Raw genomic sequence first — 16016 nt, 5'->3', positions numbered from 1 at the left:
GGGAAAAAGTGGGTTCCCCCTTCTTGGGTCACTATTCCCATGGGAGGGCATGAAAACTAGGACAGGGGCTGGGATGGCTAGATAGAAAGGCACTCAACAACATCTGTGAGGGCTGGATGGTTGAGTTGGTTAGATAGAACTAAGCTTTAATACCCATTGACAAGTACCAGAGCCAAATGGGATGGGGGACAGACTGGTCTTCTGCTACACATACTGACAAACCAGGGTAGGAGGGGGCCTGGTGGGGGTTATTGTGGGTCGCCCCGACTAGGTTGCAGCTCCCACTGGTTGATGTAAGGGCCGAACCAGACTGGACTGCAACACCCATTGGTTCCAGTGCAACTCGGGACCGAAAACAGAACCAACCCAGCAATTGAAACCACCAGCTGATCGGGGTGATGGACTGTGCCGGGCCCTGTGCTTGCTAGAACATACAAGAAACTAGTCTGGGAACACCTCAAAGTTTCTTTGGAGATCTCCCCAATCGAACTGCTGGACTCAGAACTCTAACCAAGAAAAGACAGAAGACAGAACAGGTCAATCATTCATCTCAGCTATATGTTGGCAGCGAAATACTGGGCAAACGGAGACTTTATGATGGACCATATCAATCAGTGGACGACCTCATCGAGCAAAACTGGCAGAGATTCATAACTGGAGAACTATTAAAACCACTTGAGCAAATATCTCAGAGCATGCCCCACATCCGGGACTTGGGGTGGGTGGGAAAATGGTTGGAGCTTCTCCCTCAGTATCCCCCTCTACCTAAGATACATGATGGAAACAATATGGACTTAATAGTATTACCACTTCCCTATACCCCCTGAACCTTTTTTTTTTCCTGTTCTTTAACCATAATTAACTATGTAAAGATTGTCAACAACAATACAATAAAATAGATTAAAAATAAAATTTGGCACTCATGCTCCCAAAGGAACTGGCTGGATTTCTCGTACTTCCTTTTTTTCTTTTTTAAGATTTATTTATTTTTACTAGAAATTTAGATATACACAGATGAGAGACAGAGAGGAAGATCTTCCATCCGCTCCGGAGCTGCGCAGATCCAAAGTCAGGAGCCAGGAGCTTCTTCCTCCAGTCTCCCATGAGGGTGCAGGGTCCCAAGGCTTTGGGCCGTCCTCGATTGCTTTCCCAGGCCATAATCAGGGAGCTGGATGGGAAGTGGGGCTGCCAGGATTAGAACCGGCGCCCAGGTGGGATCCCGGGGGGTGTTCAATTCAAGGCGAGGACTTTAGCCGCTAGGCTACCGTGCTGGAATCCCACCTCGTACTTTCACGCATCAGTATCTTTGCCTTTCCCCCTTTCTCCACGTCCTCAGCTCCCTAGGACTCCTCTCTTCACCCGTCGCGGCACAGCACAGCTCTGTTAGAACTCTAGTCTCAACGTTTCGGCAGGGTTCTGCCTTGGTCAGGTGGGAGTACCATGTGGCCGGCGGCCCGCGACTAATCCTTTCTGCGTCCCAGCTCGGCCTGGGGCCGCTCAAGGCAGGCACTGGGGACGAGTCTTCCTACGTTACGACACACCCAGCCTAAACTAACAGTACGCCCTCAGAAGCGCGACGGAGGCGCCAGCCCCACACAGCAGTCTTCAAGCCTAGGACGCCAGCGCTGGCGCCTCACAAGTGAACAGCACCGGGGAAAGGCGCCTGCGCGCCGCCATTCTCCCTGAGGGCGCTCAGGCGCCAAGTCTCGCGAGACTCGGCCCGAGCGCCAGTCCTTCGGCCCCGGTGACTTACCGGGTTGGTCTCCTCCAGAGTCGCGCGGCCACCAGGCTCCCCGGAGAGAGGCCGTTCCGGTGCCAGCCCCGGAAGCGGAAGTGCGCTCACTGGGCTGTCAGAGCTGGCTTTCAGGCTGCGGGTGGTCGCGCACCCGGGGGCCGGCGGTTTCTTTTCGCTTCTCTGACTCGGGAGCGCTTCCCCTCCGCCGGGCGGGGACGCGGGGACGCGGCCGCGAGATGAGCACCATGTTCGCGGACACGCTGCTCATCGTGTTCATCTCGGTGTGCACGGCTCTTCTGGCGGAGGGTGAGCGCGGCTGTGGGCGGACGTTTGTAGGGCCGGGGCGAGACCCTGACCTCCTCGGGGCACACGGGAGGGAGGCGTGGGGTAGCTTTCACGCGTGTCGCTGTGCAGACACTTGCACAGCTGAAGTTGTCTTGGGCTGGAGAGTCGGGTGTGTTAGTGATTGAAAAAAAGCTAAATATGGCTTAGATATGCACCAAAAAAAGGGATTTACTTCTTCAACAGTAACCCCTATAGTTTTTTGCGACTGTTCCGGACTTCTTATTCGCATATTGCTCTCAATGTTTTAGGCATAACTTGGGTCCTGGTGTATAGGACGGACAAATACAAGAGGTTAAAGGCAGAAGTGGAAAAGCAGAGTAAGAAATGTAAGTATGACAACAGAGTCTTGACGTGTGTCAGGCGCATTGGGTGTGTGATCACATTATTTTAGGAGCACAAACTGATGTGAAAATTTTATAGGAGCACAAAGATAAATACAACTTAAAGTCTACTTAGAGTTTTTTTGGAAAAAAAAAAAAAAGGGCCCGGCACAAGAGTTTAATCGGTTAAATTGTCACCTTGCAAGCACCAGAATCGCACATGGATGCCGGTTTGTGACCCAGGTACTCCCACGTGTGGATGGCAGAAACCCAGTGAGTTAATCTGTCACTGAAGCTTTGTAGCGTTTGCCTTGGAAGGAGGCAGGAGTTAGAAGCCCCAGACACACCTCCAAGCCAGGAACAGGTTCAGCATAGAAGGCTGGTGCTAGGCTTGGTGGCAGTTCCGAAGAATGTTTCCCATTCAATTGCAAGGAAGTGGGGAAGCCTTCGAGATGCGGATGAGCTCACAGTCCCTGCTAGATGGTTGGCTTTGCTAGAGAGATTGGTGACGGACATACCATATAAAGGAAATAACATATGAGCAGATTTACAGGGAGAAAGAGAAACAGAAAGGGACTTCTTCCATCCAAAAGTTTACTCCCCAAAAGGCTGCAGCGGCCAGAGCTGGGCCAGTCTGAAGCCAGGAGCCTGGAGCTGCTTTTAGGTCTCCCAACGCAGGTTGGGCCATCCTCTGCTGCTGTCTCAGGCCATTAGCAAGGAACTGGATTAGAAATGGAGCAGCCAGGACTCCAGCTGATGCCTGTATGGGGATGCTGGTGTCACAGGCAGAGTATTAACATGCTATGCCATGTCACAACCCCCACAATATGGAAATCTTAATGTGCAAGGTGTGTTTGGGGATGACGACATTATCATCATGATATGTGTCATTATAATATATGTTACTTTGGTGTCAGGGTAAGATGAATCTTCAGGAATAAGCTGAGTTTCATGTGGGTGAGGAGGTTGAAGTGTTTTGAGGACATTTTTTTTTTTAAGATTTTATTTATTTTTATTGGAAAGGCGGATATACAGAGAGGAGGAGAGACAGAGAGGAAGATCTTCCATCCGATGATTCACTCCCCAAGTGAGCGCAGCGGACTGTGCTGCTCCGATCTGAAGCCAGGAACCTGGAACCTGGAACCTCCTCCAGGTCTCCCACACGGGTGTAGGAACCCAAGGCTTTGGGCCGTCCTCAACTGCTTTCCCAGGCCACAAGCAGGGAGCTGGATGGGAAGTGGAGCTGCCGGGATTAGAACCGGCGCCCATATGAGATCCCGGTATGTTCAGGGCGAGGACTTTAGCCGCCGGGCCCGGAAAATATTAACAATAGGTGGTTTGTTGTCTTTGAGATAAAATAAGTGTTGGTATTACGTACCCAGTAAAGATGACTGTGATGTCCATCTCATGTGTGGGCATCAGCTCCGCCCGGCTGCTCCACTGCCAGTCCAGCTCCTTGCTGATGGCCTGGGAAAAGCAGCAGAATATGGCACAAGTGTTCGTGAGACCCGGATGAAGCTACTGGCTACAGCTTCCATGAACCATGGGGTGGAAGGTCTCTCTCTCTTAGTAGATCTTTGAAATAAATATGTAGGTATAAAAAGAAAGTAGAAATGCCACAGGACACAGCTAAGTACAATGTGAATGATTGCTTGTATGTCTGATTCAGTTTTTAATATTCTTCCTTATAAGGATTAAATATATTCTTCCTTCTCACATTACTGCATACTATGATTTTTTTCCTGGTATCTTCATGACAGTTTGTTTTTTTTTTTTGTAACATTTATTTATTTGAAAGAGTGATAGAGACAAACAAGGAGAGAGTGTGTTCTTCTCGCTCCTGGTTCAGTCCCGATTCTGCAGCAGCCGTGTCTGGAGCCGATCAAAACCAAGAGTCAGGAGCTTCATCCTTGCCTCTCACATGGCTGACAGGGACCACCTAGTCAGGCTAGCCTGCCACATGACTGACAGGGACCACCTGGTCGGACCAGCCTCCGCAATGGCTGACAGGGACCACCCAGTCGGGCTAGCCTCCCACATGGCTAACAGGGACCATCTAGTCAGGCTAGCTTTTGCTGCCTTCCGAGGTATGCTGATAGCTGAGACTTCAATGGGCACTGCAGAGTGGGATGCTCTGGGCCATGGCTGCACCTGCTGTGTTGCAATGCTGACCTCTCAGGTTTGTTTTTCCTTCAGTTATCTGATACACATAGCAGCCACTTGGGCGTAAGTTGCATGTGACCTCCACATTACAGAAAAGAAAACTGAGACTCGTCAAGTTAATGGCATAGTTATCATAGGACAGACAAAGGATTGGAGACAGACCAATTCAGGCTTTTAAAATTACTGCTGGCCATTCCTTCACATAGTGATGTGGATGGTGCACTTAAGTATATTGAAAGCCAGATTCACTGTCTCTACCCTCACAAACATGATCCTCCTTTAGGGATTTCCCTATTTTGTAGTAGCTCTCTACTACCTCGCAAAGCACAAACTAGATGCCTTGATATACTTTATTTTTCTGCTTTTAAGATTTATTTACTTTTATTTGAAAGGCAGATTTTGTAGGGAGAAGGAGAAACAGAGAGATGCCTTCTGCTGGTTCATTGTGCAAATGGCCGCAACAGCTGGAGCTGAGCTGATATGAAGCCAGAAGCTAGGAGTTTCTTCTGGGTCTCTCAGGTGGATGCAGGGGCCCAAGGATTTGCTGTCTTTCTGTTGTTTTCCCAGACCATAAGCAGGGAGTTGAACCGGGAGTGGAGCAGTTGGACACAAACCAACAGTCATACGGGATTCCAGTGCGGCAGGCAGAGACTTAGTCTACTATACTATAGTGCCTATTGTAAAGATTTATTTACAAGCCTAATGGGGATGGGGAATGTATTCCATCCACTAGTTCACTCCCAGAATGACACAGCAGCCAGTTGTGGACCAGGCTGAAGCCAGGAATCAAGAATTCCGTCGAGCTCTCCCACACAGGAGAGACCGAAGTGCTAGGGTCAACTTGTCTGGCCTTCCCAGGTGCTTCATCAGGAAGTTGGACCTGAAGTACAATAGCTAAGTCTCAAGCATTTAGAGACAGGATGCTAACCTCACAAGCGGCAGTTTAACATGGTGTGCCACAACACTGTCCCCAGTGTACTATTTACCTGCTGTGCAGAACGTCACATGGTTTTGGTTTTGATCCCTTATCTAATTGGTTTTTTGTTTTTCCCATTTTCCTTGTTGGTTCCTTTTCCGGACCTTTTATTGTTAGGATGACATACAATTTAGGGTTTCTTTTTCCTCTAATCACTTCCTTTGTGGACTGATTTTCATGTTTTATTTGCCAATGACTCTTAAATTCATTTCTTCAGTTCTCTCCGTGTAAGAGTCATAGGTTTGCCTGTAGGACAGTTGTCTTCACTTGACTGTATTATAGGTGTCTCAAACCCAGCGTATCCAAAATTGAATAGTCCTTCCTCCCTTCCAAGCCCGCTTCAGTTATAGCCCTCTTGCCCTTGATTAGCGGTCATGCTGTCCAGTTGCTGTAATTTTTGTGTCAGAGAATCTAATTCTTTCAAAACCGACATCTGATCTGACAGCAAATGCTACTGGACTACCTTCAGATATACCCCAGATTGGAGCTCTTTTTCATACTTCCACTGTTCGCCACGCCGGTTAGCTAAGCACCAAGATCTTTTGTGTGGCACAGCCTCCAACAGGTTTTTTTTTGTGTCCCTATAGCCTGTTGTCAACATGGCAGATAGAATAAGCACAAAAAGCCCTGGCCCTGTTTGCTTATAACCATGTGATGGCGTCTCATTTTCACTAGCTAGCCTGACTAGGTGGTCCCTGTCAGCCATGTGGGAGGCAAGGATGAAGCTCCTGACTCTTGGCGTCTCATTTCCACTCTGCAGTGGCCTGCGGAGCTGTTTCCTCTCCTGTCTTTCCTTCTGCTTCTCGGCTGCACCAGACTGTCTTGCTTCTTGGTCCTCACTGTTGCTAGCTCCCAGGGCTGGGACCTTCCTCAGCTGTTCTCTCTGCTTGGGAATGTTCTCTGTAATACCTGCGTGGCCACCTCGCTTACGTCTTCAAATCTTTGTTCAAAGCTCACCTAAGCCTTAACTTGTCTACTGTTTAGAACCCTCTCTGACTCTAAGTCTACCTTTCAAATAACTAAGACAAATCTTAACACCTTCCCCAGCTGTCTTCTCCAGCTTCCACCCCACCCATGGCTCTTACTACTTTCTCATATATGGTAGTGTTTACCTGGTAGTGATATTATTGCGTATTACTCATTTTGCGAATTCGAATGAAGTTCCACTAAGGTAGGTTCTTTGTTGTTGTTCCTTATGTATCCTTTGTACCTGGAATAGTGACTGCCGTGCAGGAGCAAACGTGTGTTGATTTGAATACTTTCTTCCCTCACCCATATATACAATCTCTTATTAAGCCCCATTGCTCTTGTTCTAAATAGTTTTCGGGTCTTTCCACATCTCTCTATTCTACCACCACCTACTGTAAACTTCTGCTGTATTTTATTTGATCTGCTATAGTAGCCTTCTCGTTGGTCTATCTGCAGGAACTCAAAAAGTTGTTTTCCACAGTAGATTTTTTCGAAGCGTCAAATTGATTGCTATTTACACTTCTTAAAACCCTTCATTTCTTTACATTGCTTTTTGGATGACGATGTGGCCTGTCGGTTGTAACGTGGTCTGTGCCAGTCCTCCCTGCCCTCTGCTGCAGTGCTCTGCCTTGGTTCTCTAACCACTCAGGCTTTGGCTCTGATTTCGATGTCAGTGCTTGTTTTCCTGCTAGGCTTTTGTATGCTGCTCCCTCTCCCTGTAACAATTTTTCCTTCTTATTTTGTCTGGTAAGTCCCTAGTTGTCTTCAGATTGCAGAGCCTTTGCTAGTCTCCCAGACAGAGGCAGGCTGCCCACAGAGTACCTAATTTACCCACAGGGCTCCCCTTGGAGCTCTCTTCACAACTGCAGTTTTACCTGTAAATGTTTTTAGTTATTAGGTTGATGCCTGGCTGACCAGTAAACTGTAACTTGCATGAGGGTAGAGACCATTGCATCACCAGGATCTAATACAAAACCTGGCATTTGTTGGAAACCAGGTATATGTTGACTGCTCAGCAGGTTACCTCTATATTGTAACATTACATAAAGGTTTTGTGCAAAGTTGTTCTGCCATGATGTAAACTAGTCAGCAGCGTGTCGCGGCTAGCTGAGCCGGCATAGTAGGCACGGCGAATGTCCGAGCGAAAAGCACCGACACACGGAGACCATGATGGTGTTAGAAGTGGTGGGAGCCGGGCCCGGCGGCGTGGCCTAGTGGCTAAAGTCCTCCCCTTGAAAGCCCCGGGATCCCATATGGGCGCCAGTTCTAATCCCGGCAGCTCCACTTCCCATCCAGCTCCCTGCCTGTGGCCTGGGAAAGCAGTTGAGGACGGCCCAGTGCATTGGGACACTGCACCCGCGTGGGAGACCTGGAAGAGGTTCCAGGTTCCCGGCTTCGGATTGGTGCGCACCGGCCTGTTGCGGCTCACTTGGGGAGTGAATCATCAGATGGAAGATCTTCCTCTCTGTCTCTCCTCCTCTGTATATCTCACTTTGTAATAAAAACGAATAAATCTTTTAAAAAAAAAATAAGAAGTGATGGGAGCCTCTGCTGCTAAGCCTCTTTATTACCATTTTATATCCTCTTCCCCCCAAGCCCATTAACAGGACAATAGGACACCAATGAGTCTGCAAAGACCAGGTGCTACTGCTGTAGGCACAATTCCTGAGTGCTCAGCTTAAGGAATGTAAATCAACTCCTCAGCCCACAACAGCAGTGTGCAGTGTCATCAAGATACGAATTTCTTGCTGTCATATAACATTGAGTAGGTCTGGGCCCGGTGCAGTAGCCTAGCAGCTAAAGTGCTTGCCTTGCACATGCCAGGATCCCATATGGGCACCAGTTCTAATCCTGGCAGCCCTGTGTCCCATCTAGCTCCCTGCTTGTGGCTTAGGAAGGCAGTCCAGGACGGCCCAAAGCCTTGGGACCCTGCATCCATGTGGGAGACCTGGAGGAGGTTCTTGGCTCCTGGCTTCAGATCAGCATAGCTCAGGCCATTGTGGCCGCTTTGGGAGTGAATCATCGGACGGAAGATCTTCCTTTCTATCTCTCCTCCTCTCTGTGTATCTGCCTTTCCAATAAAAATAAAATAAATCTTAAAAAAAAAAATGAGTAGTTCTAAAAATACCAGTCAAGATTAGTGTCATATTTGTTTGAATATTCTCATGCTTTAAATATAGTATACAGTTTCCTTGTAAATTTTGAGTTTTATTATTTCTGCAATATTTGCCATATCTTTAATTATTTGTGTTTATAGAAGTAAAAGAAATAATTTTTTTCACTTTATGTCTAAATTAAAAGTTATGCAATTGCAGGCTATGCTTCTATAGTTGTAGTTTTATGATTATTCAACATATTTAGGGGCTGCCATGGTGGCATAGCAAGCTAACCCTCTACCTACAGTGCCGATGTCCCATGTGGGTGCTGCTTCAGATCCCAGCTGCTCCACTTCGATCCAGCTCACTACTGATGGCTTGGGAAAGTAGAGGAGTGTGACTCGAGAACCTGGGCTCCTGCACTCATTACAGGAGGCAGATGAAGCTTCTGGCTCCTGGCTTCTGATCGGCACAGCTGATTTGGGGCGTGAACCAGCAGATAGAAGATCTTTCTATGTCTTTTCCTTCTCTTTATTACTCTGACTTTGAAGTAAAATAGATAAATATTTAAAAAAATATGTATACTTGCTTTGAGCATAAGTTAGAGGTAAATTGGTGGTTGGGTGGTTTGCGACATTTCTTGTGTTTGTAAGTCCTCTATCTGGGTCATCCGTCAACACTCGGCATGTATTATTTTTATGATCAGATGACATTCTTGATTGCTTGTTATAGTGTGAGTTGACCAGAAGTGCAATGCAAAAAGAATACACATGGATTCTGTCTTCTGGAATTAATAATTACATTACAATGATTATATTTAGCATAACTTTTTAAAAGGATTTATTTGTTTTGATTAGAAAGTCAGATTTACAGACGAGAGGAAAGACAGAAAGATCTTCTGTTCCGAGGCTTTGGGCCGTCCTTGGCTGCTTTCCCAGGCTGCAAGCAGGGAGCTGGAAGGGAAGTGGAGCAGCTGGGCTATGAACTGGCACCCATATGGGATCCTGATGTGTGGAAGGCAAGGACTTTAGCCACTAGGCTACCACGCTGGGCCCTATATTTAGCATAATTTAGAAAAGAGTATAAGTTAAATCCCCTCTTTGAACAAATAGTTGAAATTGGAAAAATGCATGTAATCCCTTACATTACTTTGTATTCATCATTTAGTATGGATTAGGCAAGAGAAATTTGTAGTTTCTAAAAAACATAAGCAGACTGAATTAGGTTTACATCAGAATGAGGTTTGAGCTGGGTTTTGTCAGTATTTGGAGGCTTCTGATCCCTAAAATGCAATCCAGCTGGTGTGGGGCCTTTGACAAATGACATGCTTTATTCCAGGTAGCAGGCTGGTTCCTTCTGGTGGTCCCTAGGCTTTTGGGGTGCTTTAAATATTAGTACGTTTCCTTTCATTGTATTGCTGTCATAAAATAGACTAATGTTAGTAACTAAGAGACATAAGGTTAAAGTGCCTATGATGTGATTCTTATAAGATCAAGAACATTTGTAAAGATAAATTAGTATGAATATAGTATTCTGTATTTTTTTTCTTAAATCTTATTTAATTATATTTGAAAGGCAGAGTTACAGAGAGGCAGGGAGAGAAGGAGAAAGTGGTCTTCCATCTGATTTACTCCCCAAACAGCTGCAATAGGCAGAAGCTGGGAGCCAGGGTTTTCTCTGGGTTCCCCAGGGGTGCAGGGGCTTGCATATTTGGACCATTTTCTGCTGCTTTTCTCAGATGTGTGAGCTGGGAGCAGCCAGGACTCCAACACCCATTTGGACTGCGGTTGTTGCCCGCTATGCCACAGTGCCCATGTTTTATTTCTTCAGCATTCTTTTTCTTGCCCTTGTTTTGTTTTTGCAGTCATGGTTCAATGCTAAGTTGTTGTGTTCTGTAGTCCTTCTGAGATAAGAAAGAAATATTTTTGTTTCTTTGGCTAATCATTAAGATAAGACATTGAATGTTTTCTGCCCATTTTCTATTTTAAGATGTTATTTCTGTAATGTGAGATTTGACTTAATTTCCTTTTATGGTTTCATACTACTAGATTGATTAAATATCTCTGTATTGCCTTTTTATCTATCTAGAACAATAGCTGTGACTTACACACACGTGCATATTTTATTTGGTTATTACTTTAAATTTCATTAGCAGCATTGGAATCAGATTGAGTTTTATGTTTCTCTGATAAAGCCGCATACCAGTTTTGCTTTTAGTACATTCAACAAGTTTAAATATCTCTATTATTCCTTTTAACAAGCTTACTGTTAGTTTATTGTTCATTGAAATGCATAAAAAATGGATCTCATTAGAATGTTTTATTTAGTTGTGTTTTTGTTTGAAAGAGCACTCAAGTCTGCTAGTTCTTCCCTGGAGTGCCCACAGTGCCAGGATCCTAACCCAGATCTCCCACATGGCTTGCATGGCTTTGACCATTTGAAGCATCACCAGGTTCTCCCAGCATGTACATTACCTGAAGCTGGAAGCTGCGAGTTGGATGCGGTGGGGTGGGAGCGGGGGGCGGAGAAGCAGTTACTTGAAATCCCAGGCACTCTGGGACACAGCGTCACAGCCTCTGTACTGCTAGGCTGAATGTCTGGCTCAGTCTTGGTGTTTTGGCTGTCCTGATTTCCCTACCCTGTGTGTTTGTCCATTTTGCCTCTTTACTGGAACTGTCAATTATTTGCCATCACTAGATTGTTCCTTAGAAGGCAAGGGTTGGATTAGCTCATCTGCCTAGAACAATGCCGTTTACTTAGGCAGCTAGTAACTGAATGAATAAATTCCTACCTTACAGGGTAGTTATGAGAGTGAAGTCGCTGTTAATCATGGTTGTCTTGAGAGAACAGAACTTGAAAATTGTGCTTTGGCTCTGTATGTGGCAGTAATCATCAAGAAGATCTAAAATCATTTTAGTTTTCATTGTCGTGTCTTAATTGCAGTCCTTTATTAGTGTTTGGTTAACAGCGCTTACAGTTGATTTCTTTTTAGACTGTTGTGTATTGTGAGCAGTTGTGAGAGCAGGTCAGTTGCATTTATCCTGTTTTCCCTTGTTAGAACGAAATCCATGAAGCTGGATAATTTACAAAGGAAAGATTGATTTAGCTAATGGCTTTGTAGTCTGAAAGTCCTAGATTGGGCAGGTCCATTTCCTCAGCTTACTCTGAGGGCCACCTTGGTTGCGTCATATCCTGCCAGTTGGTATCAGGTTGGATGCGTGCAAGAGAGGTAGATTCGATGGTTCGCATAGGAAACCTCAGAGCGATTCAAGGATAGGTGCACTGTTGAAACAATTCATTCTAACTGGGACTGCAGGAGAACCACCTGAATCCCTTCTAAGGGCAGTGGCCCCCAGTGGCCAAACCCTTTCCCACTTGGCCCTCCTTCTAAAAAATTCCAATGTAAAAAATAGTCACCCTGAGAACCAGCTCTTTACCACACAAACTGTTGATGGACAAACCACACCCCAATCATAGCACCAGTTAATTCAATCATGACCATGCTTGAAGTCAGTTATTTACTTTTTTTTTTTTTTAAAGGAGTCACAAAGATCTTCCATCTGCTGCTTGGTCACAACAGCCAGAGCTGAGGCAGACAGGGGCCAGGATCCTCCTCTGGGTCTCCCTTGTGGTTACAGGGGCCCAAGGCTTTGGGCCATCCTTCGTTGCTTTCCCAGGCCATAAGCATAGAGCTGGATGGGAAGTGGAGCAGCCAGAACACCTCCTGGTGCCCGTTAAGATGCTGTGCTTGGAGGTGGAGGACTAGCCAGCTGAGCCAAAGGCGCTGGCTCCCAGTGTCAGTTTCTCATAAGTGTCTGTCATCACTTCAAATGTAATAAAGTATCCTTTAATGTATTGCATAATTAATTTTTGTTGTTACGGTTTTGCTTACAGTGGAAAAGAAGAAGGAAACAATAACCGAGTCAGCTGGTAGACAACAAAAGAAGAAAATAGGTAAGATGAAATATTGGTCTAGACAAAATTGAGGTTGTCTTGGAATGACATATGATGAAAATATGAAGTTTTTACTTACAATACCTCATGTTTGTATAATCTTATGGCTTATAAGGCATTTGTGTACCTTATCTCATTTGGTTCTTAACCATTTTGTGGAGTAGAAAGGACAAGATTAGGCAGTCAGTCCTTTTTGGCTCCAAGTTCTAGAATTTGTGGTTTAGTAAAATGGTAGTTCCAGCTTTTGAACTTGGCTGATGTTGCCTGGCATAGTTTATGAAAGTATGCTGTTTTTATATCAAATATGATTTTCTCCAATTAAACTTAGGTTACTTATGTTTACTATTGCCATTTAAAAAATACTGCCATGGATTCCCTTTTGAAAATTGGCTAATGATGGAAATGATTTTCTGCTAAGAGAGTTTTACCTTCCCCTGAGAAATAATGACCATCTGTTTTTGGTTTTTCCTTATAATTTAGAATTTAAGTAATTGTTCCCAAAAGGTTACCAGAAAACATTTCGTAAGTGATTATATTTGATTTATATTTCATGATGTTTCCTGATTCTAAGATCAGGGAAATATTGTATACTTGGTTCAAAAATGATTTCTGTATACCTAGATTTAAACTGTGGTAACACAGGGGAATTCTGCTGCCCTGGGCCATGGCACTGTTCTGTTGTAACTGAAGCTTTTCCATTTTGGGTAAGGGCAGCAGGAGCTCTTTAAAGTGACCTACTCACTGAATCCTGCAGCAAGGCCCTGTTGTGTATCTACTGTGTGCGTCAGTGACTCTTAGACATTGGAGAAATAAAGTAGGAAAGGATTCTGTTTTTACCAGATGAAAAAAACAAGTAGTGTAGTAAGTAATTTCTTTAGAGTTATACTTGGAGTTTTAAAATTTATAGAGAGGAGATATTATAATCAACCTATGGGAGTCGGGTTGCCCTGAGTATGTAAACTTTCAGTTGAATCTAGAGGTATTAGTGTTAGTTGGCTGAATACATTTTTTTTTTAAATGTTGTCTAGTATTTATTGTGCATTTATATCTGCAACAATATACTATGCATTTCAAAATTCTCTTAGCAGTTGTGTGTGATAGGATAGGGATAAAACAGCAAGGGACATTTCAGAACCTGCTGACTAAAAGTTTACTATAATTGTGTATAGTGCAATGAGGCAAGAGAAGGCTTTAGAAGGCGATGAAGGGTTTAAAGGAAGCTTGACATCAGATTCTGTTGAAGGAAGACAACAGGTAGTAGTATGGAGGACAAATTGGGCAGGAGGACATTTTGAAGATAGGGAAGTCACAGGCTTTTTAAGTGACCCATTCATGAAATTATTAAAAAAAAAAAAAACCTAGGGCATAGCTATGGGAAGGAAATAGGTGATACAAATTCAATGAAGTGGAAGAAATAATAAGTTTTTTTTTAAATTTTTTAAGATGTACTTATTTTTATTGGAAAGGCAGATCAGATTTACAAAGAGAAGGACAGACAGAGAGAAAGATCCTCCATCTGCTGGTTTACTCCCAAAATGGCTGGAGCTGAGCTGATCTGAAGCCAGAGAAGCCAGAAGCCAGGAGATTCTTCCAGGTTTCCTTCATGGGTGTAGGGTCTCAAGGCTCTGGGCTGTCCTCTCCTGCTTTCCCAGACCACAGGCAGGGAGCTGGATGGGAATTGAAGTCAGCTGGGACACAAACCAGGTCCCGGCACTGGCAAGGTGAGGATTTAGCCATTGAGTCATTGCCCCGGGCTCAAAGTAACACAACTTGATGGTTATTGCAGGTAGGATATGAAGAGAGGCATATGTTTAGAAAAATGCTCAGATTTCTGATTTGCATAAGAGATATTAGAAGAGATTTAAGATGGGGAATAAAAGATAATTTCAGGCTGGAGCAGGTTGGGTTTGAAGTGCCTGTGTCTTACTACCGTGGAGATGCTTGATACTGAGTTACATATGCAGTGTGTGAGCTGTCCCAGAGATCAGGACTGCAAGCACCTGTTAGAATTCTACACATACATGTAGTAGTGGGATCCACAGATAAATCAGATTGCAAGAGCTACCACGTAGGGCTGGAGGTGAGGCACATCTTAAACAAATGTAAGGGGTAGCAGAAGTGAAACTATGAGAAATATTGTCAGAAAAGGGAAAGGAGTTGTGAAACAGAAGTCAAGGGAACATTTTTTTCAGGAGGTAGAAAGGGTCTAGGGTAGGTGTTAAATGTCTGAGACATGAGGGATTATTAGTGATTTTTTTTTAACAAGAATGGTTTCAGCAGCATGGTGGGGGACAGAGCAGATTGCATGGATCAGAGAGTTATTGAGTAGTGAGGAGATGAAGCCATTACACATAGAAGACTAAAGTGTCTGCTAAAAGGATAGGCAAGGTATAAAAACATGACATGTTATCCTCTGTGCTTACTCTGACAATACAAAGTATGTAAACTCAAATTATCTTAATATGGAATGCAGCCTTGAATTGTTTTCTTACCAAAAAAAATATTATCAGGAATTTCAAGTGGAAATATTTATGATTAGTTGCTTTTTAAAAATCTTGTATCAGAAGCTACAAGACATAATACTTACAAGTAGTTGCTTAAAAGATAAACTTAGCTACTCCCTATATAAATTTTACTCTTGGATTAAACTGGGCTATTAGATGTCTAAACATGAATTTCTTTATTTTGGACTTGATAAACTAGCTTCTCCCTTATTTACCTTGGCATTTGCACTGTTACACATAAATTATGAAAAACCCCACCAGGTGCAATTTGATGCCGTACTACTATATGATGTTTTTACAAACTTAATTCACAGTGTCACATAAAGGTGTTTTGACTTAAAAAAAGAACTAGAACCTATGTCTCTGAGCTTTCAAAGTCACTACGAACACTGACTGTTAGAAATTAATTTAATGGATGTTCCTTGAGCCAATTTGTTTTTCTTTTGAATTGGCTGCTAGTCAACCTGCAATCAGATTTGCTATTCATGGCTAACGACTTTCTAGAATGAATTAAATGGATCTCTGCATGTTGATCGTATCTGGCATTTGTTGTTGGTGAAGCCTTTCTTTTGTTCAGATTTGCCATTTTTGCATTGACTGCTCTGCTTCCCATCCAGCTTTCTGCTCATGCAGTCTTTGAATGGGCCATTAATTTGCATTTTATCTGAAGACCTATGTGTCCCATTTTTAATTTCAGAAACAAATGTTTGGATTGTTTTTATATTTCTGCCTAATATATGAGCATGTTTTAGTTTTTTGAACTGCCATTAAATTGTTTCAAGTCATATGTGTGAGCAGAAATTCAGGAAAAGCAGAGCTAAATGGTCACTAGAAGGTAGGAACTATGATAAGTGAAATGCTTTCAGAGCAAGACCTGAGAAGATTTAGGCAGTAAAATGTGCCCTGTACAGCTCTGCTGTTTTAAAACACTTTTTTTCTTTTCTATTCAACGTT

At 44.0% G+C, this 16016-nt stretch overlaps 1 protein-coding gene and 1 long non-coding RNA gene across 3 annotated transcripts in view; one reads left to right on the top strand and one right to left on the bottom strand.

Moving 5' to 3' along the window:
* The window catches only part of LOC131479525 (uncharacterized), a 43616-nt gene extending 41769 nt beyond the window's left edge, over positions 1–1847 (bottom strand). The window contains exon 1 of the long non-coding RNA XR_009244929.1: positions 1754–1847. This is a non-coding gene — a long non-coding RNA (uncharacterized LOC131479525). The remainder of the gene's footprint in view (positions 1–1753) is intronic.
* Positions 1833–16016, top strand: part of TMCO1 (transmembrane and coiled-coil domains 1) — a 51023-nt gene continuing 36839 nt past the window's right edge. For both annotated transcript variants that reach the window (XM_058660574.1, XM_004589145.4), the window contains exons 1-3: positions 1833–2041; positions 2329–2406; positions 12499–12558. In XM_058660574.1, the coding sequence (XP_058516557.1) occupies positions 1972–2041; positions 2329–2406; positions 12499–12558 (208 nt within the window). In that variant the 5' untranslated portion in view covers positions 1833–1971. The remainder of the gene's footprint in view (positions 2042–2328; positions 2407–12498; positions 12559–16016) is intronic.

The sequence above is a fragment of the Ochotona princeps genome, chromosome 2, assembly GCF_030435755.1.
Source record: "Ochotona princeps isolate mOchPri1 chromosome 2, mOchPri1.hap1, whole genome shotgun sequence".
In the NCBI taxonomy this organism is placed as follows: domain Eukaryota; kingdom Metazoa; phylum Chordata; class Mammalia; order Lagomorpha; family Ochotonidae; genus Ochotona; species Ochotona princeps.
This window is presented reverse-complemented; position numbering and strand designations above follow the sequence as displayed.